At 39.5% G+C, this 25,000-nt stretch overlaps 2 protein-coding genes across 3 annotated transcripts in view; one reads left to right on the forward strand and one right to left on the reverse strand.

Moving 5' to 3' along the window:
* The window catches only part of LOC125040226 (cullin-1-like), a 25,439-nt gene extending 14,686 nt beyond the window's left edge, over positions 1-10,753 (forward strand). The window contains exons 3-18 of the mRNA XM_047634779.1: positions 124-198; positions 384-536; positions 781-858; positions 972-1,112; positions 1,241-1,340; positions 1,937-2,091; positions 2,506-2,699; positions 3,896-3,995; positions 4,234-4,494; positions 4,621-4,803; positions 5,110-5,259; positions 5,448-5,566; positions 5,677-5,761; positions 6,719-6,901; positions 7,110-7,280; positions 7,409-10,753. Coding sequence (XP_047490735.1) covers positions 124-198; positions 384-536; positions 781-858; positions 972-1,112; positions 1,241-1,340; positions 1,937-2,091; positions 2,506-2,699; positions 3,896-3,995; positions 4,234-4,494; positions 4,621-4,803; positions 5,110-5,259; positions 5,448-5,566; positions 5,677-5,761; positions 6,719-6,901; positions 7,110-7,280; positions 7,409-7,489 — 2,229 coding nt within the window. The 3' untranslated portion in view covers positions 7,490-10,753. The remainder of the gene's footprint in view (positions 1-123; positions 199-383; positions 537-780; positions 859-971; positions 1,113-1,240; positions 1,341-1,936; positions 2,092-2,505; positions 2,700-3,895; positions 3,996-4,233; positions 4,495-4,620; positions 4,804-5,109; positions 5,260-5,447; positions 5,567-5,676; positions 5,762-6,718; positions 6,902-7,109; positions 7,281-7,408) is intronic.
* LOC125040227 (ubiquitin carboxyl-terminal hydrolase 1-like) overlaps positions 9,832-25,000 on the reverse strand; it is a 15,615-nt gene continuing 446 nt past the window's right edge. Inside the window, exons 2-10 of one of the 2 annotated variants that reach the window (XM_047634781.1) lie at positions 19,725-19,909; positions 19,267-19,535; positions 18,919-19,068; positions 17,989-18,223; positions 17,553-17,691; positions 17,120-17,306; positions 16,221-16,444; positions 15,881-16,072; positions 9,832-15,723 (exon numbers count right to left, since the gene is read on the reverse strand). In XM_047634781.1, the coding sequence (XP_047490737.1) occupies positions 15,572-15,723; positions 15,881-16,072; positions 16,221-16,444; positions 17,120-17,306; positions 17,553-17,691; positions 17,989-18,223; positions 18,919-19,068; positions 19,267-19,535; positions 19,725-19,904 (1,728 nt within the window). In that variant the 5' untranslated portion in view covers positions 19,905-19,909 and the 3' untranslated portion in view covers positions 9,832-15,571. Of the gene's footprint in view, positions 15,724-15,880; positions 16,073-16,220; positions 16,445-17,119; positions 17,307-17,552; positions 17,713-17,988; positions 18,224-18,918; positions 19,069-19,266; positions 19,536-19,724; positions 19,910-25,000 lie in introns of both variants that reach the window. The other variant, XM_047634780.1, reaches the window with a different exon arrangement.

A 25,000-nucleotide genomic window follows, 5' to 3' on the forward strand; every position in this document is an offset into this window, starting at 1 on the left:
TGGTTATGAAACAAGTTTGTGCAACCTTGAATTTAAGTACTGTTTGAATAGTTATCGTTGTTATACCTTTTGTTATGGCTATTTTGTTACTAATGGGAAAATGACTTTGTTTTTCCTTCTCAGGTCTACAATAGCCAAGAGATGTCTAGGCCTCGATACATGCAGTTATACACACATGTCTATAACTACTGCACATCGGTAAGGAACTAATTTACCAAGGATTTTTACACTAAAATTGTATATATGAATATATGCATATAGCAGGAAATATCCTTTGTATAATAATGTCCCCCACCATGGCATATCCATGGGACTTTGTGTGGTGCTCAGGTGTGTTTTAGAGCCGATTTTATGCATGACATTCCTGTTTATCCCGTGCACAGGTTCACCAACAGTCGACCAAATCAAGCAGCAGTGGAGGCGGTCCTCGCGTCAAAAAGAGCACTGCGGCTGGCGGAGGAGCACAGTTCGTGGGTCTCGAACTTTACAAACGCCTTAAAGACTTTTTAAAGACATATCTCCTCACACTCATGAAAGTAAGTCATACTGTTGTCCTTTCTTGTATTTGAAGTGTTGAGAGTAAGTTGGTTCCTTGTGATGAGAAGTACCTCAGTTGCTACTTTGGAAAGCATTGTGCTGAATATGTTAAAAGATGTGATTACTTTTTATAGAATGGAAGTGTATTCCATGCTTTTGCCCTTAGAGAAACTGTGTAGCTTTCCAAATTAATGGTTCAGCACATAAATTCAATTGACTAACAGTCTTGATTACCTTTAACAGGATGGAGTGGATCTGATGGACGAGGAGGTACTTCGGTTTTACACAAAGCAGTGGGAGGAATATCAGTTCTCCAGTAAGGTTAGTATCTTTTGCTGATTGTTGAAAGTGACCATTGAAGACTTCTCATGTCTGTATGATCAGCAGGAACTTTTGGTCTGTCACTGTGATTTATATGTTTTCTCCCTGCCCAGGTGCTGAATGGTGTGTGTGCTTATCTAAATCGTCATTGGGTGAAGCGAGAATGTGATGAGGGACACAAGGGTATCTATGAAATCTATCAGCTTGCCCTGGTCACGTGGCGAGATCACTTATTCCAGCCACTTAATAAACAGGTTTGTAGTGATGTTTTGATACTTTGGGCATAAACAAATTTTTTTTCATACTTTTGTTTTGAACTATGGCTGAGATTGCTTATTGTTACTTCATGCATATACTGATATAAATTTATTTGTTCTTTTAGGTTACAAATGCCGTCTTAAAACTTATTGAACGAGAAAGAAATGGAGAAACAATAAATACGAGACTGGTGTCAGGTGTTATGAACTGCTATGTTGAACTAGGTAAGGCCCAGGTATTGTGGTTCTAACAGAACATTTCAACACACAGCATAGGGATGAGATAAACAGAAGTTTTTTCTTGTCTGTATAGTGATAAGAATTTATTAATGTTGTTAAACCATATATGAAGTTAAATTTTGGGTTACTGATAATTCTGAGACTCATTGGGAATTTTTTTTTTTTTTTTTTTTTTTTTATGGAATGGTACTTTAACCCAATGGCGCCGGGTATAGCAAATTAAAAAAAACTCTACGGTCTGGCGAACGGCGGCAGCGCGCCGACTCCGAGGGCGTGATATCGGTCCATCAAGCCGAATCATTGCCTTGGGGCGTTTTGGCGCGGCGCCGCTGTGGACAGCCGCACGCCGCACATCGTGCGTATTGTTATGACGGCGATAGCCGTGACCCGTCGCCATTGGGTTAACCTCTTATAGACGTCATGACTCATGAAAGCGAGTTGAGTGGGAAGTTCCACTTTACGTAGTGGACTCCCCAGCCAAAAGGCTAGATGGTTGCCAGAAGTCACCGGAATGAGTGATACCCAGAAATTTCTGGAACCACTATTATAGGCTTAAGCTACATTATATTTATATTTTAAAGGTCTCAATGAAGATGAACCAAGTGCAAGAGGCCAGAATCTGTCCGTGTACCGAGAGTCCTTTGAAAATACCTTCCTGGAGGACACAGAACGGTTCTACACACGGGAAAGCACAGAGTTCTTACGAAACAACCCAGTCACTGAATATATGAAAAAGGTAAAAGGATATATCTTACCTCTGTTGAGTTGTTAGTTATAGTTATAAAATTTAGAAAATGAAATTTGTTCCTGTTACAGCAAAGGATGGAATTTCTGAGATGCGATTGGATGTAGTGCATGCACTTCTATCATATGATATAGTTATATAAAGTAGACTTTAATCAAACTGAATTATTGAAAGAGAGGCTTCTGCATATGAGAGATCAAATATATTTTTAAATACTGTACTAACTGTATTTTTGATGCATGGTTCTGTAAATGAAAGTGTCTTAAAATTATGAGCAGTTGATGATATATACCTATATCCAATTTTGGATATTAGAATTGGAAAACTTCTTCCAAAGCAAAAAAAAATTAAAAATCCATTTTAAAAGTGAAGAACAATCTTGGTCAACAAATTGTTTGCTTTCAGGCTGAGACGAGACTGCTTGAGGAGCAGCGGAGAGTCCAGGTGTACCTCCATGAGACAACCCTAGAGAAGTTAGGGAAGACGTGTGAGAAGGTGCTCATCGAGAAGCACCTTGAGATTTTCCACAATGAGTTCCAGCACTTGCTGAATGATGACAAGAATGAGGACCTTGCTAGGATGTATCAGCTTGTGTCAAGGTGTGTAGTTACATATTCCTTACTGGCTTATTGCTCTCACCAACTGTCATGTCTGGTTTTGCTCTGCTGTTTCTTTTTTCGTGCCATTTCTTTTTTTTTTTTTTCCCCCATGTTTTCTTCATTCCCTTCGTCCCACCCCCATCCCCATTTGCTTCAGATGTATTCATTTTGAATTCATTCTTCTAATTTTCTTTATTAACCCCTTAGTGACAGGGGTTAATTAAACTAAAAAAAAAAAACTATGCTCTGGCAAAACACGGCAACGAGCCGACTTTGAGCGCGGGAGCTCAGTACATCAAGCCGAATCACCGCCTCGGAGTGCTTTGGTGCACCGCTGCCGCGTACAGCTGCACGCCACATTTCGAGTGGTTTGTTTTCATGCCTTTCAGCATCATAACAAACTGCTTGATCTGTGGAGTGCTGCTGTAGGCTGTGGCGAAGCACCAAAGTGCTAAGAGCAGGGCACTTGGCTTGATGTAGTGAACTCCCGTGCTCAAAGTCGGCTCATTGTCATTAAACTTCAGAGTGTACAGTTTTTATTTAATTTCTTCACCTGTCTGTAATGGGTTAAGCTGTTGATGCTGGAAGTATTTTAAATACATTGTCCACTGAGTTTTTGTGTAAACATTAAATTTTATGTACGTATAGATAGCTCCTCAAATGCATCACCGAGGAGTCAGTTATCAGGACTAGTTCATCATTGCATCCCATTCCTTGAATTTTTTAAAGAAGTTTTTATTTTCATTACTGTTATTATTTTGATAATGTTATAATAATGATAATGATAACAATAATAATAACGATGTTGACGATGATGATAATAGAAATAGATATCTTTTTCCCTAAAAATCAAGGAATGGGGTAAACAGGTGAGAACAGATTGGCTGGCTGTGTGTAAACAAAAGTTAAGGATTCAAAACCATAGTGCATGGCCTTAAAACCATTGAGTTATAGACCAAAGTATTGTAGTGTTATTTCCTGATTGAAACTTAGAAAAGGTGAACTGATATAATTATTCATTTTCTTAGTGTAAGGCCTAGGTTGTGGAATTATTTGAAACTTGTGGCACAGTGTTATGTTAAAAGGCTGTAGGTTTTGTTAATTTCAACCTTAAGAGAATTTAGTAATGTTGGAAGTGATACACATTGTTTTCTACAGTAAACCTGAGACTGTACTAACTGATACATTTCACACAGAATACCTGATGGTTTGCGGGAGTTGCGAACACTTCTGGAGCAACATATTACAAACCAGGGTCTGGCTGCCATTGACCGTTGTGGAGAGACGGCAGTCAACGTAAGTTTGCAAAAGGTTTTTTTTTTTCTTTTCATATAAAAGTTTTGTGGATAGCAGAGTTTCACAGATGGGCAGATTAAGAATAGTTTTTATACATGCTTTCTGATAAATGCATGTGTAATATTGCTGCCAGGTTATTGTTTCAATAACCCAAGGCACAATGACTTGAAGAGATGTCAAACACTCATAAGTTTCTCTTTCGTGATCTAAGTGGAGTGATTGTATCTCTTGCCCGCAGGACCCCAAAGTTTACGTCCAGACAATCCTAGAGGTCCACCGCAAGTACAATTCTCTGGTGCTGACGGCGTTCAACAACGACACAGGCTTTGTGGCTGCCTTGGACAAAGCTTGTGGTCGGTTCATCAACAACAACAATGTCACCAAGCACCCAAATTCCTCTTCAAAGTCTCCAGAGCTTCTGGCCAAGTACTGTGATTTGCTACTTAAGAAGTCCTCCAAGAACCCTGAGGAGGCAGAGTTAGAAGATACGCTTAATCAGGTAGGCAGAGAGGCAAAATTAGCTATCAGTCAGGCATTTCTGTAGTCTAAATTGAACACGGTCAAATGGCAATTCGTGTCTTGTCTAGCAAAGTTATGTGCATTCTATTTTCCTCTCTCTCCACAGGTGATGATTGTCTTTAAGTACATAGAAGATAAGGATGTATTCCAGAAGTTCTATAGTAAGATGTTAGCCAAGAGATTGGTCCAGCACATGTCTGCCAGTGATGACGCCGAAGCCTCCATGATATCCAAGCTGAAGCAGGCGTGTGGTTTCGAATATACCTCTAAGCTACAACGCATGTTCCAGGTAAAAAGGAAACGGGTCTTGGATGTGTTTTTAGTGAGTGAGTGGATGGTATGAAAATCTTGGAATGGGAGGTATCAGATACATGTTTACTGGCTGTTATGGTCACCTCTGTTTGTTTCTGTGAATTGCTTCAAGTTCTGCTGCACTAGTGGAGCAGATCAACCTGCTAACTTCACGGGAGTGAATGTCTTTTATATATCGATTACAAGGAGTAGTATCTTTTAGAACTCAATTTAGAAATATACCTTCCCATTATAAGATTCCAAACACTAATAAAGAAAAATTCCCTTTTTTTTTTCTTAACAGGATATTGGGGTCTCAAAGGATCTCAATGATCAGTTTAGGAAACATCTCATCAGCAGTAATGAACCTCTGGACCTCGACTTCTCCATCCAGGTGCTCTCGTCAGGGTCATGGCCCTTCCAGCAGTCACAGAGCTTTACGTTACCCCATGAGGTGAGTCTAAGGGCCTCTAGTGGGCCTCAGGGATAGAACTGTTATATGTTAAATATTTAGGATAGGGAGTTTGCTGTGAAACATTAAAAACATTCTCTTGGATATACAATATTTGTGTGCAGGATCAAAGGTCTTGCGAGTTATCAACACCATTTTGCATCTGTAAAATTAATCTCTTGTTTTGACAGCTGGAGCGCAGTGTATCAAGATTCACCACGTTCTACTCCAGTCAACACAGCGGTCGAAAGTTGAATTGGTTATTCCACCTTTCAAAGGGAGAAATTGTCACAAATTGCTTCAAGAATAGGTAAGAAACTCGGTCTTTCTTTGATCAATATCCGTTTGAGGTTCTTGTCTTTATGAAGCTTTAATCAAGGTCTGGTCATTGGTACATTCAATATTTTGTCTTTTATTTAGGTATACCCTACAAGCCTCAACATTTCAAATGGCTGTCCTACTACAGTTTAACACTGCTGTATCATGGACAGTTGGACATCTACAGGTAGGCCTAAATGAAGATTAATATGGTATTTGGTTACTTTTTTAACCCCTTAACCCAATGGCGACGGGTCACGGCTATCTCCGTCATAACAATACGCCCGATGTGAGGTGTGCGGCTGTCCGCAGCGGCGCCGCGCCAAAACGCCCCAAGGCAATGATTCAGCTTGATGTACCGAATTCACGCGCTCAGAGTCGGCGCGCTGCCGCCGTTCGCCAGAGCATAGAGTTTTTTTTAATTTTCTATACCCGGCGCCATTGGGTTAACTACGGGTCATGTCTATAGACGTCAAAACAAACCACTTGAAATGTGGTGTGCAGCTGTACGCCACAGCAGTGCGCTAAAGCGCTACGAGCCGGTGATTTGACTCGATGTACCGAACTCCCACGCTCAAAGTCAGCACGTTGCCATTGATCACCAGAGTGTAGAGTTTTTTTTTTTTTAGTTTTCTTCACCTGTTACCAAGGGGTTAAGCACCAGATTGATAATTTTATTAAGAAAGTTTTATCAATTATATTTGATACAATTACATTTGCGGGAAAATCCAGTAAAGAACATGTATTCAGGGGTTAAATTGGTCTTAACCCATCAATGATGGTATCATATCTTGTCACTGACTCCGGTGATATCTGGTAACCGTGCTGCTGTTTGGCCCAGGAGTCCACTACATTTAGCGAAACTTTCTGCTTGACTCACTCTAGTGTGTTGCGACAGCTATAACTGTACCCAGAGTGATGAGTTGGTTTTATGACGGCTATAGGTGTGGCCTGACCATTGGCTGTATATTACCAATAGGATAAAGTATAAAAAATTGATACATCTCAGGAAAAGCAAATGCATTTGTTTCTAGCCATTTTAGAATGTGGATTCCTGATTGCAAAAAAGACTTATGTATCTGAGGTATTTTAATACCTTTATTACCTTTTCGTACCAATATTAATGAAAAAATTACCTTGGCAGGAGATGACAGGCATATCCTTAGAGATCCTTCAGCAGGTTGTCCAGATCCTTCTCAAGTGCAAGCTCCTCATCTCTGAGGATGAGGAGGACATCTCCCCTGACTCCAGAGTCAACCTGTTCCTGGGATATAAGAATAAGAAACTCAGAGTAAACATCAACGTACCAATGAAGACAGAAATGAAGGTTTGTGGCTGAGAAACTTTGCGGTAGTTGTTGTTTGAAAATGAGTCTTTATTCTCTCCTCCTCCCACTTTTATTATTGCTTTTTCTTTTTCTTAAGTTATACCTGTACCCAAATCTTTTTCTGTCCTTTTCTGTGATATTCCCAATCCATTTCATTTCTTATCTCTCTTCCATTCCTCCTAAAGCATGTATGGTCCTTCCTTCACAGATTGAACAAGAACTGACCCATAAACACATAGAGGAGGACCGCAAGCTCCTCATCCAGGCTGCCATTGTGCGCATCATGAAGATGAGGAAAGTATGTAAACATCAGCAGCTTCTCATGGAAGTCCTGAATCAGCTGACTCCCAGGTTCAAGCCTCGGGTCCCAACTATAAAGGTGAGGCTTTTCCCAGGGATGTATGGGTCTTCAATGATGGATTGAGGGGTAATTGAGTGATATTTTAGTGTGATTTACTATCATGAAAATGGTTCAATATCAAGATTGTAATGCCAAATCTTTTTCAGCGCTGTATTGACATCCTGATTGAGAAGGAGTACTTAGAGAGAATAGATGGCCAGAAGGACACCTACAGTTACCTCGCGTAAAACTGGAGGCTGCAGCATTGCAAGAGGAATCGTTATTTTGCCGATCACACTGTAAATATCAGCTGTGCTAGGCCCAACCTGCCGTAGCTCTCGAAGAGAAAATGATAACCATAATCTGAGCCTCGCGATACACTCATGCTAAGGCTTGCATTTTGCTGACTGGATCACTCGTATTGCATGTCATCCTTGCTCATTTAGCCCTTCTATGAGTGTGGGCTTGGCACCTCACAGTCCAGCCCTCCTGCTTCAACATGCCCCTTTCTGTTTAGATTGTATTTTTATCACACAGGTATTAGAGCCATCCATCTCAATTTAGACTGTTGTACATTTCCATTGTCACAATGATAGCTGTAATAATAATGGAATGACTGATGGTATTTAGGAGTACTAAGAGAATATAGTACTTATCACCATCATCATCATTGCTAATTATAAATGTTGTTGTGATGATTGCCTACTTTCTGGTTATTTGGATGATTATTGTTATTATTATCATAATCATTACTGTTATTATTATTATTATTATTTTACTTGAATTTAGGATAAGTTCATAGTCGCCATATCATGATATACATTCTAGAAAGTGATTCACATGTGATCAGACCAGCAAATGTCAAGCATTAGGAAATACTTAACAATATATCTGTCTTTGTGTTGTGAACTGGAAAGTGAGTTAAAAAGAATGCGATTCTCGTCTATACTAAGTCCAAGATAAGGAGACTCACTGCGACCCAAGGACGCACCCGGGTGTTTGCTTATTCTTCAAAAGAAAAAAAAAAAAAAGAAAATACATAAAAAAATGTTCCAGTGTCAAGCTTTGAGATTTGTACATTGTAGCCAAGTGGCTTTTCCTTGCTGCTTAATGTCTGAGCATTTTTTTTCTTCATTTTTTTTATTTTTTATTTTTTTTTATTTTTTTAAACTCATTTCTCCACTTCCTTCTGCCCTTCCCCCCCTCTTTAAGTCTTTCATGTCTTCATTAGGGGAGAAAAAAGTTAGAGATCCAACTCTGTAGGATTTTAGGGCATTGGACCAAGATTGATCTGTCGGCTGTCAGTCACAGCAGATCGATGCAGGTAATCCACACATTTTCCTGTCATCGATGTCCTTTTTTAAAGTAATATACCATCATTTTTTTTTCTTTTTTTTTTCTTTTTTTTTTGTCTGTGCAGAGGGATCTCTAAAAAGGTGTGCATTGACTGGGTGTTGCTCTCCCTGTACCAGCTGTCCCCCGGCAATGCAGTGTGATATTTTAGCTATCCTGTGCCACAGATCACGACCTCACCTCTGCCACTTATTATGCTCTTTCTGTGATCTGCTGAAGGAGGTGGCCTGGCGTCTAGCATTTATAGAGTGCTCTGTACTCTCCAGGGCATGTTAGGTAGAAGCATATGAAAACAAAGCAAGGAAAATGATGTCTATATATATTGTTTGAGTTACCCATCTTAGTAAAAAAGAAAAAAGAAAAAAAAAAAATGTATAGCCTGATTGTCTACAGACAGTTTTACTTCTCAACCCTAATTGTTGAATTGTCCCGGAATTTAACAAATAAAATGTAATTAAATTAATCTTTGTTTCTTGCTACATTTTTGTCATCATCAAATAGCTTTTTATGAATATAGTATTTACTGAATGAAAATGGTTGCCAGTAATTGAGGGTAACTTGACTGACTTATCAGGTATCATAGAGACGTTGCATCTACAGTAATCTACTTGTATTGCAACAGAGTTGCTGCAAATAGCAGGTTTTACACTTCTCAAAAAATGTCTATAAAGGCAGTACATGGTCCACTGTTTCAGGGAAATATGTTCAAATTACAAACATTTTTTTTGCAAGTTAAAGAATTGTTCTCACTGCACTAAGTAAATGTTTGGGGGGTTTTAAGTAAATTATTGGCATTGTCAACATGTAACTACTAGTTTAACCCACTTTGTCTTTCAGATAAGCAAAATTAAGTTCTCTATTATTATCACCCCTTTTTTATGATAAAACATAATAACTGATCTGTTGGTCATTAACACTTAAATTACCATTATAATTCCCTCTGTTTACTTTTTTACATAGAAGTATTAAAGTTTAAATGACGGATTAATTTTTGTAATGTATATTGGTGAGTCTTAAGTGACTACACTAAGCACTCCATATACCAATACCTTTTGGGGCTGTGGCAAGCAATCACTCCAGTATATATTGTATATTAGAATGCTTGCATGACGTATATATCATGTAATGCTATTACAAGCCGTCTATAAATATCAAAATGATAATTTGAAAATATCCGTAGGACACCTTCTGTATGGAAGAAGTTAGTATACCAATTTTATATATTTCTTGAGATACATTGCATTTTTTTTTTTTTTTTTTCTTCATCCATGTATTTTTTCTTGGCTTTAGTATCTTCTGTAGTGGCACATCCAGTGCCATTCTCTGGGCACTATTTAGGGTTCTTATAATCACATCAGTTAGGGAGAAGTTTGCATCGCCAGGATGTAGGGGCAAAAGTGTTCCTTCAATTGCAGATTTTACAAGTAGAAGTGTCACCTCTTGGTTGTGTTGTAGGAAGAATTTGCTACCATGTGGACAATATATTAACCCTCTTCCATACCCGAGGACAGTTTAGTGCCTCCTGCTACACGTGGGCTTTCCCGTGTACAGGAATGTTTCACATTTCCTGCTCATGAACTTTTTACCCAGTTCTGCCACCATCCAAGGGCATGGGGGCTGCTTTATGTTAGGTTTGTGATGTATTTAGCCTCTATTTTCTGTAGGTACACATATTCAGTGGGGGTCTATGTTTCATTTCTTTGTGCGAGGGATTTTATGCGGTTTACTGGTATATCACCCCCTCAGCTCTCTGTTTACAGGTATTTTAAACTTGTAATGATGAAAAAAAGTGAAGTGTTACCGAGTGAGATTGTGTTTGATCTTGTGTACATAACGGTGTTTGCCGAAGATAAAAAGGCAGTTTTTGACACTGTACCATCCTGATGTTGCTAAATGTGAAAGCACTAATATAATATCCACTATATATATATATAGGATATGTTCTTGCAGCAACTTCACATGGTACTCTATGCAGATAGCTCCACTGTATCAAGTCAAGAATTCATAACGCAGGTCGTGAGGGAAGGAGCATCATTGCTGTAAATACTGTAGAGTTTTTATGTAAACCTTAATGCTATAGTACCAACAATTTTTTTTTTTTGTTCTAGGATACAATTTTCTGTTGGCTTACGGGATAGAATAAATTATTTGATGTTTAAGATGTTTTGTTTTATTTTTATTCTTTCCTAAATCTAACAGTCTTACTCAGTCTCTTTATGATGGGTTTTGTGGTATACATTGTACAAGGAAAATGGAGGCTGAAGTAGTACACTGAATATGTATATATCAGTATCTATATTTTTTATATACTTATAACGAGTTGGAAATATGCTGGTTGCCTGATTGTCTAGTATTACCAATTTAAATAAGTAGAATGGTAGAAAGAGGATAACCAGCCAAAAGAAATGAAATGGATTTGTTGCAAGGCACTTCTGTTTGTAATCTTAGTACAAATAACACCAATACAGGATGATACGAACTGACCCCTAACAAACAAAAGATCTCAGAAGTAGTGTCATGTGTATGCTTGAAAGTAAACAAAAATCTTCCCCCAGGTTGACACACTTTATTATACTATGTACAAGAGAGGATGAAGATAAAGAGAAGAGAAGGAATCCTCAGAGAAATAGAACTCAAAAAAATAAATAAAAAAAATAATGGTCCTCAGGTGCTTGTGGGTCAGGTACGTTATTCAAAGAACTACAATGAGCAAATATGCAGGTACTCCATCACAATCAAGAGACATGGTGTGAGAGAAGCATGTAGCAAATAGGTTCCTGCTCTGCCTTGGTCATCTGCTTCCTGACTTGTTCAAGCAATTGAAAAAAAAAAAGTCATTTTGTAAATTTTCTTCAGACGTACAAAAAGAAAAAAAAACAAGACAGGATACACAAAACATTTGGTCTACTATTGCAGAATTAGAATAGCTTAGTAACACAACCAACCTTTAATTTTGCATTTCATTTGGAAATCCTACCTGTAAATGCCATGTTCACCTACATGTATCTGCTATGTACATTACTGTGGCTTTTCATTTAATTAAATTGTATCTGAATCCGACTTGAAAATGCTTACCAACACTGTACACAATTTCGCCTTGAATTATCTTCAAATGACAAAGGTATAAGGAATGGGGATAGTTTCATTCATCTTCCAGAGAACAAAGAACAGAATGAAAAGTTCAAGCCAATTGAAGTAGAAACATTTACTTAATGTAGAATTTTTAAGCAGTGAATTGTTTCACTCAAAAGCAATATTAATAAAACACTCTGAAGACCTGCGGCTTAAGTTTGCTGAAAGTTAACTTGTACACATTTAGACATGGAATAATAACAATTATAATAATGATAACATAATCACTTCAGGACGGATAACAAACCTTCACAAATATGAACTGGATAATGTGATGAGACAAATGCTGCTTGGCAGGTGTGGAATGCAGGGATACATAAATGGGGAACTGGAAATGGGTGTGTAATAAGAGAAGGCATGTCCCAACAGCAACAAAGAGACTAGCTGTGAAGCACGACCAACCACTTCTCAGCAGTCCCTGGTGTGAAGCTTTGGCTCTGATGGTGTACTGCTTGGCAACTATGAGCTGTAACAGTTAGTCATGACCAATACTGTGGTGTGCAAGACAGCCATCCACTGCTGTTGGATAACTGTTAGCCCAAGTTACAAACTGGCATTTACGGTAATGTTAACTTTTGTTTATCAAAACCCTGTTGGTCTACAGCCAGTATCTTTTTGCTTTTTAGTTTAAATCTATGTACAATATCTCCACAATCCCTACAATAAAATAATGTAGAACATGTAAGCAGATGTCTATGAAGAACGTGCACATATGCTAAATAAATACCATTATAGCAGAAGATCCCAATGATGAACTTGAACATAATATAAGGTCCTCAAGCTACAATCTGTCCATAAATATGAAGCTAATTATATACCTTGCACTGGCTAAAATTCAACTACTGCTAAGAAAACTAGCCAGTACAAAAATAAGACGGACTTAAACTACGGTAACCTAAACCTGGAAGACAATGATTTCCCACAGATTACTGGTGGCAAAATTTTGATGCTGAAAGTAGTCAGAAGCAATATCCACATTCTTGTTGAACTGACTTTTTTTTTTTTTTTTTTTTTTTTTTAAATAATCTCTTACATCACATAGCCAACTCCCTGAGGCTACCCCTTCTCTGAAATCACTGGCTCTACAGTAATAACATATGTGTGACTTTCCTTTTGTCAATTGTACAATGCAACACTTATACAACTGTAATTCTAGAGCCTAGTTGAAGTTTCTGCAACACTTAACACCAGATCTGTGCCTTCATCATTGCAACATAAATATGGAAAAGACTGGGGAAAAAAATTAATACCTTGTCACTTTAGAAATAAAAATTTCTATTTTTCTCCAATATCATTATTTACCTGCAAATGGACAAGAGGAAGAGCCATGATTTGCAACTTGCTTAATGTCCCATGTAAAGGGACATTTATTGCAGAGCCTAAGGCAACTGCATCGCAAAGAATAATTACTCAAAAGATGATAGTTCACATCACAGTTTACAAAGTTACCGAAAAGTAAGACAATAAAAAGGCCAATAATAATGAGAAAAGAATCTTCCAGAGATTTTGCTTTACTGTGTTGTTCTGCAGCAAGTCAGTTTTTGGGTGCGGGGAAATGAATTTTCAGTGGGTGTTGCAACAAAGGTTTTAGAATTTTGCTTTAGTTTAGTGAATTCTATCCCTCCTAGATGAACAAGCTTTCCCCCATAAATTATGCTATTCAACACTGCATTGTAGTAATAGTAGCTAATGAATATACAAGATGAACATCTCCATAATCAAGCCAAACTTCCATCTATTTCTAGTCTTGTATCAAAACTGTAACTGATTATCTTAGCCAAAGCTTTATATTGATCCATAAAAAAAAAAAAAAACAGTTGCATAATCACATTGAAAGAGGAGTCTGTGTTTCATTCAGGACGTGTTTCAGAGATTGATCCTACGGTACAAGCAAGTTGTTTCGGAATGTAAGTCGGTTTGAACCTTGCCTCTTGCAACTGCCAGTAACAATATTGTTACAGTGTCCATGAGACAAAGGTTCTGCAGTTCCTTAACAGGAAAACCTTTTTATGCCATTGAAAAAAGCAGGGTCTCTACAAACAGCATTTTCTTGGGCTGGACGATTTAGAGACAAAAGATGAAAAACCACTGCATATGCAGCTGGCTACCCATTAAAGGCTAACATGGTAGATCACCTGTTTAGATGATGTGACCTTCAGGGCTATAGAAACAATTGTTAAGGGTGCACTAATGTGATATAACAATGACAAGATGCATTACACCTGATGTAACAATTTTAGAAACAGCACAACAGATAAAAGTGCATTTTCAATACATATATGCATCACATTGAAATTCATGTCACTGGGGTACAACATGGGAATATGTTTTCCACTGGTATAAAAAGGTGAAGTTATTCTTGCAGCAACTCGGCTGCCAAAATTCATTTCTGAAGTTTTCCACAATGGGATTGGGAGTGTGCCCATAAAGTCCATGTGGTAGAACAAAACTCTACAGTAAAGCCTGTCTATAAAAGAGTAGTTTTCAAACCACAAATATGCTCATGGCATGATGTGGGAGTATTCCAACCATTTCATAATAACATTTGTAGGTCTTTCCTCCCTTCTCTTTAAAAAAGAAAAAAAAAAAGAAAAAAAGAAAAAAAAAGGAAAAAAAAAAGTTCTTTTTGTGAAAAGCCACCTAGTAATCATGACCAGTGATCACTAGTTCATCTCAGTATGACAAAAAATCTAATATAAAAATATATTAAGAAACTTTGTATTTACAAGAGAACACTACAGTAAACAACAGGGTAATGTTTGTGCTAAGCATTGCTCGACTTGCACTTCCAGTATCTAGCCTGCCCCTCCTCCCACCCAACAAGTACAGGGACTTTGTGTTGTAAAGACACAAATTTGTTTGGGCTAAAGTGATCTATTTTCTGGCTGTGCTACATATATATATATATATAACTTTTTTATTTATTTTTTTGGGATATATTTTTTAAAGAAATGTGATTTTAACATTTTCTCTCTCTATAGGCCCCTTATAACCATGAACTGAAAGAAAGGATGACTACATCCCACTGATATGAAGTCATTACTTTTTAAAATTCATTACTTCTTTTCGAATAACAGAAAAGCATAAATTCTCCTTTTCCTTCAAACTAATAATGTTCTATCTAAACTTTTTTCTTGTAACTCTTATATTTTCTTGTGTCATCAAATGAAAATTTCCTTTTTCCCCAAATTGCTTCCATTCACCGGCTTCACCACTGGATAAATAAAAGAGAAAAAGAAGGAGAAGAAACATTTCCATTCTATTTGTTCCAAAAAATAAAAATCCTCTACCAAACAGGAGAACCAAACCTGAATGAGTCCTGCCCGTGTCTGTAAGCAGTGTACTCTACCTGTGACCTCTTCTGACCTCTACTCTCTCACTTGTTGACAAGTGTGTATGCTGCCTTTCCTTTGGAGGCTTGCCCTGCCCTCCCACTAGGTTGGACAATCTCTATCACTGTGAAAGTTTGGCGTAGGCACCGGTACCCTTGAGAGAATAGCGTTGTTTAGGTCTTCCTATGAGCAGAACCTGATGTTGGAGGTAGTGAGTGGGTGCTTGGTGGCTGTCTATCACTTTCTTTTTCATTCCCTCTCTTGGGGAATGCAGGCACTATCCTCACCTCTGAGGTTGAGCTTCAGAAAGACATGGGAAATATTGGCAGTCATTTTTTCACTATTTCATACTGCATCATCTTTGTGACCATATCTCTTACTGTCACGCGCTAAAATTCCCTAAGAGACACATAATTACGCATCACCCAAGCGCATTTGGGCATCCCAGAAGGAAGAGCTTGAGATGATGAGATGAGACCCTGGATGCAATGCAACCTAGCATCTGTCAAGGGATCAGAGACGTGAGTAGAAGAGAAGGTACGGGGTGATGATAGTGGTCCGCATCATGTCACTCACTTCTGCTGCGCTTACAAGTTTGATCTTCTCATCATCACACTCAAGCCACAGACTCTCCCTCTCACTGGCTTTACCATCCTCCTCTATGTCTGCAATAATGGCCAGTGGAAAAATTGAATAATTAAATTTAAATATTACTGCTAACAAATCAATTCTATATCAAAGTGAGCTTTAAAACCGAAGAAGAAGAAAAAAAAAAGCCATATGTCATTTCCATGAGAAGAAAGACCCACGTCCTTAACATACCCATGTGGCCATTCAGTCCTGACAGTGGACGTATGTGGTCGAGCTGCAGACCACAACACTTGATCCACTGACACTCCACTTTGGTGCTGCTTACTGGCTGTGAAAAAACTGGCTGAGAAGGTGGTGCAACCTGCTGCTCTGGGCATCTTGATGAGTCTAGTGCACTCAGACGCACAAAAGACAAGTAGTGTCCTGGTGGAAGAAGATGAAATGTTTTAAATTTCAAGTAAGACCTTTATATTCCCTGTGTACTAAGACTTCGCTAAGAATAATCCGTAATATATCATTGTAAAGGACTGGTAATATCTTGCTGGAAGAAATAGAAGACCACAGATCTGACCTGAGGAGAGGGTGGCACCCAAGTGGCAGACAACTGCCGTCAAGTGGTATGGCAGGTGGCCTGAACTGAGCTTGCTACTGGAACTGGGTTTGGATCCTTTGTCATCCCTGGCCAGCTCCATCAGAGCCTGCTTTTTGATCTGCTCCGTGAGGCATCCCCGACAGAAGCATGACAGCTCTAAGGGTGCTGGCATGGCCTCACTGCACTTAGCAGTGAACATATTCCTGAAGAGAGAGAGGAATCATAGAAGCAGTTCTGGCATCCTCCTTATCTTCTAGCAATCCATCCTAGTAGTTGTGATAATCAATTAGAATTTTTGGTCTCTCCTACATTGTCATATTCAACTCTTTGGATATCTAGTATATAACAAGATTTTTCTTCTAAACAGCTTCTTACTTCAGTCAACAGGTTAATATTTTAAGCAATTACTTTCTTCTGCTTTTATAAAAAAGTAGCAACTTCCCTGAAAAAAGTATCACTACATCAACACTACAGTTTATAGTACTTAAGAACTGTTTCAGGTTAAAAACCCAATTTTTCAAAGATGAATGAGAATATCTACAAGAGATGAACAAACCTACAAGAACTGTGAAGAAACTTTAGGTTTCAAAGTTCACAAATCGATGAGTTTTGCCATTCTAAAATCTTTTGTATGGTACTTAGATAGAATGAAAATGCATGTAAAAGTCCTTAATTAAAAAAAAAAAAAAAATGTTTTTCATTAATTATTCCATAGCAAACATGTTAGGTCATTCTCATTCCATGGTTTTCCAAGACACCTAAGAATCATCCCAGGATAGACAAAGGTAACCTGAGACTTTAAATATTTCAAGATCAGTGCACTAAGAACAACAGGAGTCTACATGCAAGCTTTCTTGAACATCCCTGTCCCTCCCCACCTGTGGTAGGAGCTAAAGCGCTTAACGTGGATGACAAGGTGGTGTGGCAACTGCGAGTAGTGGACCGAGCGACGCGCCTCATTGTGGTGGAAACAGTGGTCACACCAGTACTTGTTGTTGTCGCGCAGACATTCCTCCTCACACAGTGCTGACATAAACACCTGAGGTTCACTCACGTTCTCGTCCTCTGTGTAAGACAATTGATATATGTAGTATGTTTGGATCTACAATCTATGAGCATATCTTATAGTATAAGTACTCTTACACCTTTGAGTGATGGGGGAAGAAAAGAACAACAAATAAACACACTCTGTACAAGCTTTCTGACAACTAAAGGGAACAGTAAGTGAAAAAATTGAGAGGACAAGAAATAATACTGGCTTGAAAAGAACATCATTATATCCTAAAGTGAAAGTACGCCATTAAGGCTTACCATCAAAATCGGCCTTGGTCTTGACAGGAACACAGACCTCAAGGAAATTCTCTTCCCGGCCTGTCACCTGCTCGCACTCGGAGCAGCATGTTTCAAGGCACATTCGCCCTACAAATTTTGAGCCCACAACATCAACAGCCTGTGGAGAGGAACAGAGTATCTGTTTCAAATAAGACTGAATACTTTTAAAGGGTAAGATTTTTTGGTTTCCTCGCTGTTATAATGTTTTGTATATTTTCACTGCTTACATCTTCAAATTATTACCTGTTTATTTATTTTTTTAATATACAGATGAGAGTAAAAAATAAAGGCATGCACTGGATATATATAAAACAATGTAAAATAATCTTGATAAAAATGAAAAACATTCACAATCCTTTTACACTATAAGACATGAGCCTCCACAGAGCCTCTACATCCCTCTGCCTCCACTCACCTTGCTGGAGTCCTCCTCTATCGCCTGAATCCTTTCCGACCTGCGGCGTAATCTCTTAGGCTCTGGGAACCCTGGCTCCTCCTCCTGCTCCATCTTGGATGCCTCTGGCCCTAACACCCCATTAGGCTTGCCCTGACGTAAGTCCTGAGGCAGGTGGCACAGCTGATCCAGGAGACAGTGAAGCAGCTCGTGGGCGTCCTGTTGCCGGTTCCCCTCAAACATTGGGTTTACCACTCTGGGGGTGATACGAGCGTGGGAGTGTCAGTCCAATGGAACAGATATAAACTGATAAACATAAATTCTCATGTAAAAAGAAGATACTTTAACAGGTCAAGTCTGAGAATGTTTTCATATTTCATCAGCATGTCTCAAATGAAAATGGGCCAAATTCAATGCCTCAGGTTGCAGGGGGAGGCTGATTAGGACAGAATGAGAAAATAATAATTCCAACACTGACTGCAACCACACACTCTGCTACATCATGACATGTACAAATGCAGCAGAGGGAAAAGTTTATGATTTATTTAAAATGTATTTTTCTTTCCATCTATTATCTTTTTTGGGGGTTTGAATCTTTTTTCAGATTCAAATTCTGAAAATAAGGTTGCACTGGCTATTACCTGGGATATAAATTTTTTTTATATTTTACCAAGGCAAAAGTTGGGGAAAAACTGTAAAATTGCTTATACACAAAAGACTATATGCCAAAATAATCTCTGAATATCTTCTTGCTGGTTTAGAGGAAAAACAGGTGTCTTTCTTCCACATGCATACTCCGTGGTTAACTGAGGAACAATGTGGCATGTTCCATTCTCATTGTTTTAGGATGGAATTCTCACAGTACCAATCAACTTCTTTCAAAGTATAACATAACTATGCTACATTTTTCCTGGATTAAAGTCCCTATGTCATATGTCAGTCTCGTTCTACCTGAGGGCTTCTAAGAAATCGTAGGGCTGGAAGGCTGGAATCCGCTTGCTCTCTGACAGTCCTCGCTCCTCCTGGCCAAGACTCACGAAGACACGATGTAACTCTGACAGGAACTGAATGCGCTGATCCAGGTTGGCATCACTCTGATTGCTGCAGAGAAATAAGAAAATACAGAGATCATGAATAGTGAAAATATGAAAGTTAGGCACAAAAATGTATGATACAAAGTCACATATGCTGTTACCACAGCTTCACATACAAAAAAGAAAACAGGCTCTGCTATTACTGCCATCTTTCTATAAAAGCAAGCTCTGACTCAGAAGCCCTTGGCCCAACAAGTAGACCCACCCTGCGGCCTGGAGGTGCATGTGAAGATGGTGCAGGTCGTGGGTGAAGCCTGGGAGGAACCTCAGGGCATACAAGACAGAGTTGAGGAAGCAGGTGTTGCCAAGGTTGGCCAGAGGACAAACTCCTGTGACCCGTCCTCCGCCATTCCCCAATTCTCCTGTGCTTGCCCCAAGGCTTCCACTGGCCTGGGAGGAGCCTCCACTTGTACGCCGACTGCTGCTGTTTGTTGCATTCCTCCCCAGGCTCATTTTGCGCAGCATTGGTGGTGTCTGCAGGAAAAAAGAGAGAGAGAAAAAGCCTTGGGTTAGATAGAAGAGTCCCAACAAATAGGTATACTACCATAATTAAAAAAACAAAATGCATTCACCTCAGGTCCTACCAACAACTATATCATTATGAACAGGAACAACATGAAGCCACCATCATGCAGTCTCTCCTGTAATGTCATTCATACTCACTTTATTTCTGTCGTCAGTGTCACTTGAGCTGGAGGTGCGAAAGCGATGGCTGGTTCTGGGCTCTGGAGCCGGAGAGATGTCCGAGTTGAGGGCTCGCTTGCGACCTTGCCGGAGCGACAGACGCGATGACTTGCCGCTCCCTTGCGTCGAGCCCTCTCCCATGTTGTCCAGCGCAGTCATGGTAGCTGAAAAAGCCAGAGAAAGTGATGTAAAAATGTGTAATCAGACTAAACTAATGATTAATCAGCCCCCCACCCCCAACCTTTTTCTTCTATACACTGGCAATACTAAAAATGGCAAAGGCATGGTGAATGCTAAGAAAAGGTCTTGTTAGAATAACAAATGGAAATAAGGGTAATTTTCAATCACAATATTATCCCCAAAACTCACAGTACAATAAAAGATTAACTCTCAATTGTTACTGAAACAAGAAAAATGACAAAATGACTGAGGCTTCCACAAAACAAAGTAAATGAATGCAAAAAAACAATTCATGTTCATCTAGAATATAAAACCAAAGGAAACCTAGGGTTCATTTATCAGATATATTGTAAACAGCAACCCATTCAACTCTTCAGAGACATGTTAAAGGTAATCACTCACACATGACCATACTTTTAATGAGTCTACATTTTACGAAGCTATGTTTTGTCTCATAAAAATGACAATTCAATAATGGCATTCTATCTTCAAATTCAATGTCATCTTGACCATGAATCCCAACCATCAAGAATTTCTTCCTCTGCTCATGTGACATTCAGTTGAGGTACTTCAGATGGCATTATATGAAGTGCTTGGCTATGTCCTATGTGATTCCCTGATGGAATAATTGCTTTTTTAAAAGTGAAAGTTCCTTGAAAGCAACTGCTGAAGCAGGAGTTTTCAGCAAGAGATGGGGTCAATGCTGCAGCAAGCAACTGTTCCATGTGCTGACACTATGCTCTCTCTCTCTCTCTCTCTCTCTTTTTCTCTCTCTCTCTCTCTCTCTCTCTCTCTCTCTCTCTCTCTCTCTCTCTCTCTCTCTCTCTCTCTCTCTCTCTCTCTCTCTCTCTCTCTCTCTCTCTCTCTCGTTTACTTTATTTTTGTCATTGGATATTATCCCCTAAAGTCTGAGGATACTCAGTTGAAAGTATTTGGTCTACTGATATTTGATATAAACTGGCTCATTCTTTCTAACAACTGACAGGATTGTTTTTCCTTTTCTCATTGTCAACGGGAAGCAACAATTGTAAAGAACTAATTCTGGTTTTATTTGACCAGCTTATCGTTTCAGTAACAAACTCCAAACCCGAACCCATCCCCCTATGCCCTTTCATCTCACTGAGTCAATCATAAAGACGCCGCATGACACCTCTTACGACAAGTCAAAGAACGTAGCACACTCAGGTGAACATCAGTTGCTGTTCCCTGCCTCTTCATCATTGGAATGAACACAATAAGCATAAAAAGTATAACGAATACCTTGTACCCCCTGCCACAGCATCCCTCCAACAATATTATGGGTCATATATCTATCTCCTGCTTTACTACTGATATTTTACTCTTTATATATATAAATATCTATTATATAACTCTCTCTCTCTCTCTCTCTCTCTCTCTCTCTCTCTCTCTCTCTCTCTCTCTCTCTCTCTCTCTCTCTCTCTCTCTCTTTCTGTCTGCTGTCAATCTCTCCTCTCTTCCCTCTCCCATGCTCTCTCTCTCTCTTCCCTCTCCCACCCTCTCTCTTTCTTTCTCTCTCTCTCTCTCTCTCTCTCTCTCTCTCTCTCTCTCTCTCTCTCTCTCTCTCTCTCTCTCTCTCTCTCTCTCTCTCTCTCTCTCTTCCTTCTTCCACCCTCTCTTTCTCTCTCTTCCCTCTCCCACCCTCTCTCTCTCTCTCTCTTCCTTCTCCCACCCTCTCTCTCTCTCTCTTCCCTCTCCCACCCTCTCTCTCTCTCTCTCCTCCCTCTCCCATGCTCTCTCTCTCTCTTCCCTCTCCCACCCTCTCTCTCTCTCTCTCTTCCCTTTCCCATGCTCTCTCTCTCTCTACCCTCTCCCCCCCTCTCTCTCTCTCTTCCCTCTCCCTCTCCCTCTCCCTCTCCCTCTCTCTCTAACTCTCTCTATCTTTCTCTCTCTAACTCTCTCTCTCTTTCTCTCTCTCTCTCTCTCTTTCTCTCTCTAACTCTCTCTCTCTTCCCTCTCCCTCTCCCTCTCCCTCTCCCTCTCTCTAACTCTCTCACTCTAACTCTCTCTCTCTTTCTCTCTCTAACTCTCTCTAACTCTCTCTCTCTTTCTCTCTCTAACTCTCTCTCTCTTTCTCTCTCTAACTCTCTCTCTCTTTCTCTCTCTAACTCTCTCTCTCTTTCTCTCTCTAACTCTCTCTCTCTCTTTCTCTCTCTAACTCTCTCTCTCTTTCTCTCTCTAACTCTCTCTCTCTTTCACTCTCTAACTCGCTCTTTCTCTCTCTCTCTTTCCCTCTCTAACTCTCTCTCTCTAACTCTCTCTCCCTCTCTTTTTCTAACTCTCTCTCTCTCTTTCTCTAACTCTAATTCTAACTCTAACTCTCTCTCTCTAACTTTCTCTCTCCCTCTCTAACTTGCTCTCTCTCTCTCTCTCTCTCTCTCTCTCTCTCTCTCTCTCTCTCTCTCTCTCTCTCTCTCTCTCTCTCTCTCTCTCTCCTCTCCCTCTCTCTCTCTCCTGTCCCTCTCTCTCTCTCTCCTATCCCTCTCTCTCTCTCTCCTATCCCTCTCTCTCTCTCTCCTATCCCTCTCTCTCTCCCTCCTATCCCTCTCTCTCTCTCCCTCCTATCCCTCTCTCTCTCTCCCTCCTATCCCTCTCTCTCTATCCCTCCTATCCCTCTCTCTCTCTCCATCCTATCCCTCTCTCTCTCTCCCTCCTATCCCTCTCTCTCTCCCTCCTATCCCTCTCTCTTTCAACCTCTTATCCCTCTCTCTCTCTCCCTTCTATTCCTATCTCTTTCCCTCCTATCCCTCTCTCTCCCTCCCTCCTATCCCCCTCAGGGGCGTCACTCAAACTCTTAAAAAAGCCTCTTTTTGCAGGGCAAAATCTATTTCTGCAGGGCAAATTTTCTCTTATGGAATCTGCCTCAATAGCCGATAAGTATTCAAGATATATAAATAACTATATGAAACTAATTGTTGATGATACTTGATTTATAACATACTTGATTTATAACATTTATAACAGGCTACTTATAAAGAGCTAGTGACCATTTCCTTTTTTGTGATTTGCAGGGCAAAAATGATTTTTTCAGGGCAAATTTACCTGTCACCCCCCCAACTCATAACATGAAGTGATGCCCCTGATCCCCCTCTCTCTATCTCTCTAACCCCTATCTCTCTCTATCCCCTCTTCCCCCCCTTTTATTTCTCTCTCTCTGTCTCTCGTAATTTTCTATGGCAGTACTAGCTTTTTACAGTTTTGACTTTCATATTTTAGAATGTGCCACTGATACTATTTAGTTTGGCATGATAGATTGTTTGTCTTGTCTACTTAGCCTTTAAAAAGTGAGATGGAGGGAGGGAGGGAGGGAGGGAGAGGGAGAGCAGAAAGAAAGGTTAAGAAAGGTTAAGTTTGATTCAATTTGTTACAATGGATATTCTTGGTGTGACATAGTGTCCGTTTCATTTTGCTTCTAAGTTATCCCATGTGTGCAAGGAATGGCTGGGGTTACCGTCCACTGGCGGTGAGGGAGAGGGAGAGGGAGAGGGAGAGGGAGGGGGGGGAGAGAGAAAGAGAAAGAGAAAGAGAAAGAGAAAGAGAGAGAGAGAGAGAGAGAGAGAGAGAGAGAGAGAGAGACAGAGAGACAGAGAGAAAGAGAGAGAAAGAGAAAGAAAAAGAAAGAGAAAGAAAGAGAAAGAAAGAGAGAGAAAGAGAGAAAGAGAGAGAGAAAGAGAGAGAGAAAGAGAGAAAGAAAGAGAAAGAGAAAGAGAAAGAGAGAGAAAGAAAGAGAGAGAGAAAGAGAGAGAGAAAGAGAGAGAAAGAGAAAGAAAAAGAGAAAGAAAAAGAGAAAGAAAGAGAGAGAAAGAGAAAGAGAAAGAAACAGAGAGAAAGAGAAAGAAATAGAAAGAAGAGAAAGAGAAAGAGAAAGAGAAAGAAAGAAAGAGAAAGAGAGAGAAAGAAAGAGAAAGAGAAAGAGAAAGAGGAAGGTAGAAAGAATCTCCAGGTAAATAGTATGTTTATGTGCATTTGATCACAACAATAATGGTCCGAATACTCTTGGCCCTAACAAGAGGGGAGAGCATGGAGATAAGTAAGCTGTGCAGAATACATATGAGATGAGGGTTAATATAATATTTAGTACAGGGGGATGTGCCCTCTAACACCCTTCCTGTGGCAGGGCTACCACCCTCTAACCCCTTCCTTAAAACAGTAAGAATTCTCCATGTATCCTTGGAACACAAACTCCCTGTATTAAATAATTTAGTGTACGTTTTGACTCCCTGTAATCGGTCCTATGCTTCATCTTGGCATAAATATTACGATAGGGGTTGGGGGGGGGTCACGGGAGGCACAGCCACCTCATTAGATAATTCAGTGATTTAACCCCACAATTTCCCGGAAACCTTCATGCTCACCTTTACTGTCAGGGCCAAATTTGTTGGATATGTTGCAAAATTCCTATTTATTTGAGTAGTAAAGGGTGAGAGGAATCCATTAGAATTGTCATAATCAGGTGCATATTGGTCTTCTGAATACTTATTGAAACCCTGTCCATTATTAGGGAGTTGTATTAGGGTCCCATGCTAGTTAGTGGAGTGTCAATTGATTGCTGTAGGAATATGGCATAATTGAAGGTGTACCTTAAAAACTCCAGGCCAGTGAACTTTTTCCGCATATCTTTTCGCACGCCACAGAGCTTCGACTAGTCCCTTGGAGAAATATGAAAACTGTAACTTGTCGGGATATACACGAGGGAGATTTCTCGTCTTTGGCTAGAGTGACAGTAGGAGGAGAAAAAACATAGACTACTTGATGCTATGCTACAATATCATCACTAAATATGGTTTCCGTGAATTAAATGTACTAATTATGGGCAGCTTCCTTCTCAAACTCGTTAACTATATCAAGATCGTTAGTATTCACAATTCTGACATTTAATGGAATCACGTCAAGCATTTGCCGTTGGAAATCGCATACCTAATTATCCAGCCTTTATGAGACTATTTAATTCAGAAATTTTTTTTTACGATTTCCCATTCACTCTTTATTCCTTCTACTTTCAATGTCATTAAATTATCTTTTCTTATCTCTATTTTTTCCTCTGATATTTCCAATTT

Source organism: Penaeus chinensis, chromosome 28, assembly GCF_019202785.1.
Source record: "Penaeus chinensis breed Huanghai No. 1 chromosome 28, ASM1920278v2, whole genome shotgun sequence".
In the NCBI taxonomy this organism is placed as follows: domain Eukaryota; kingdom Metazoa; phylum Arthropoda; class Malacostraca; order Decapoda; family Penaeidae; genus Penaeus; species Penaeus chinensis.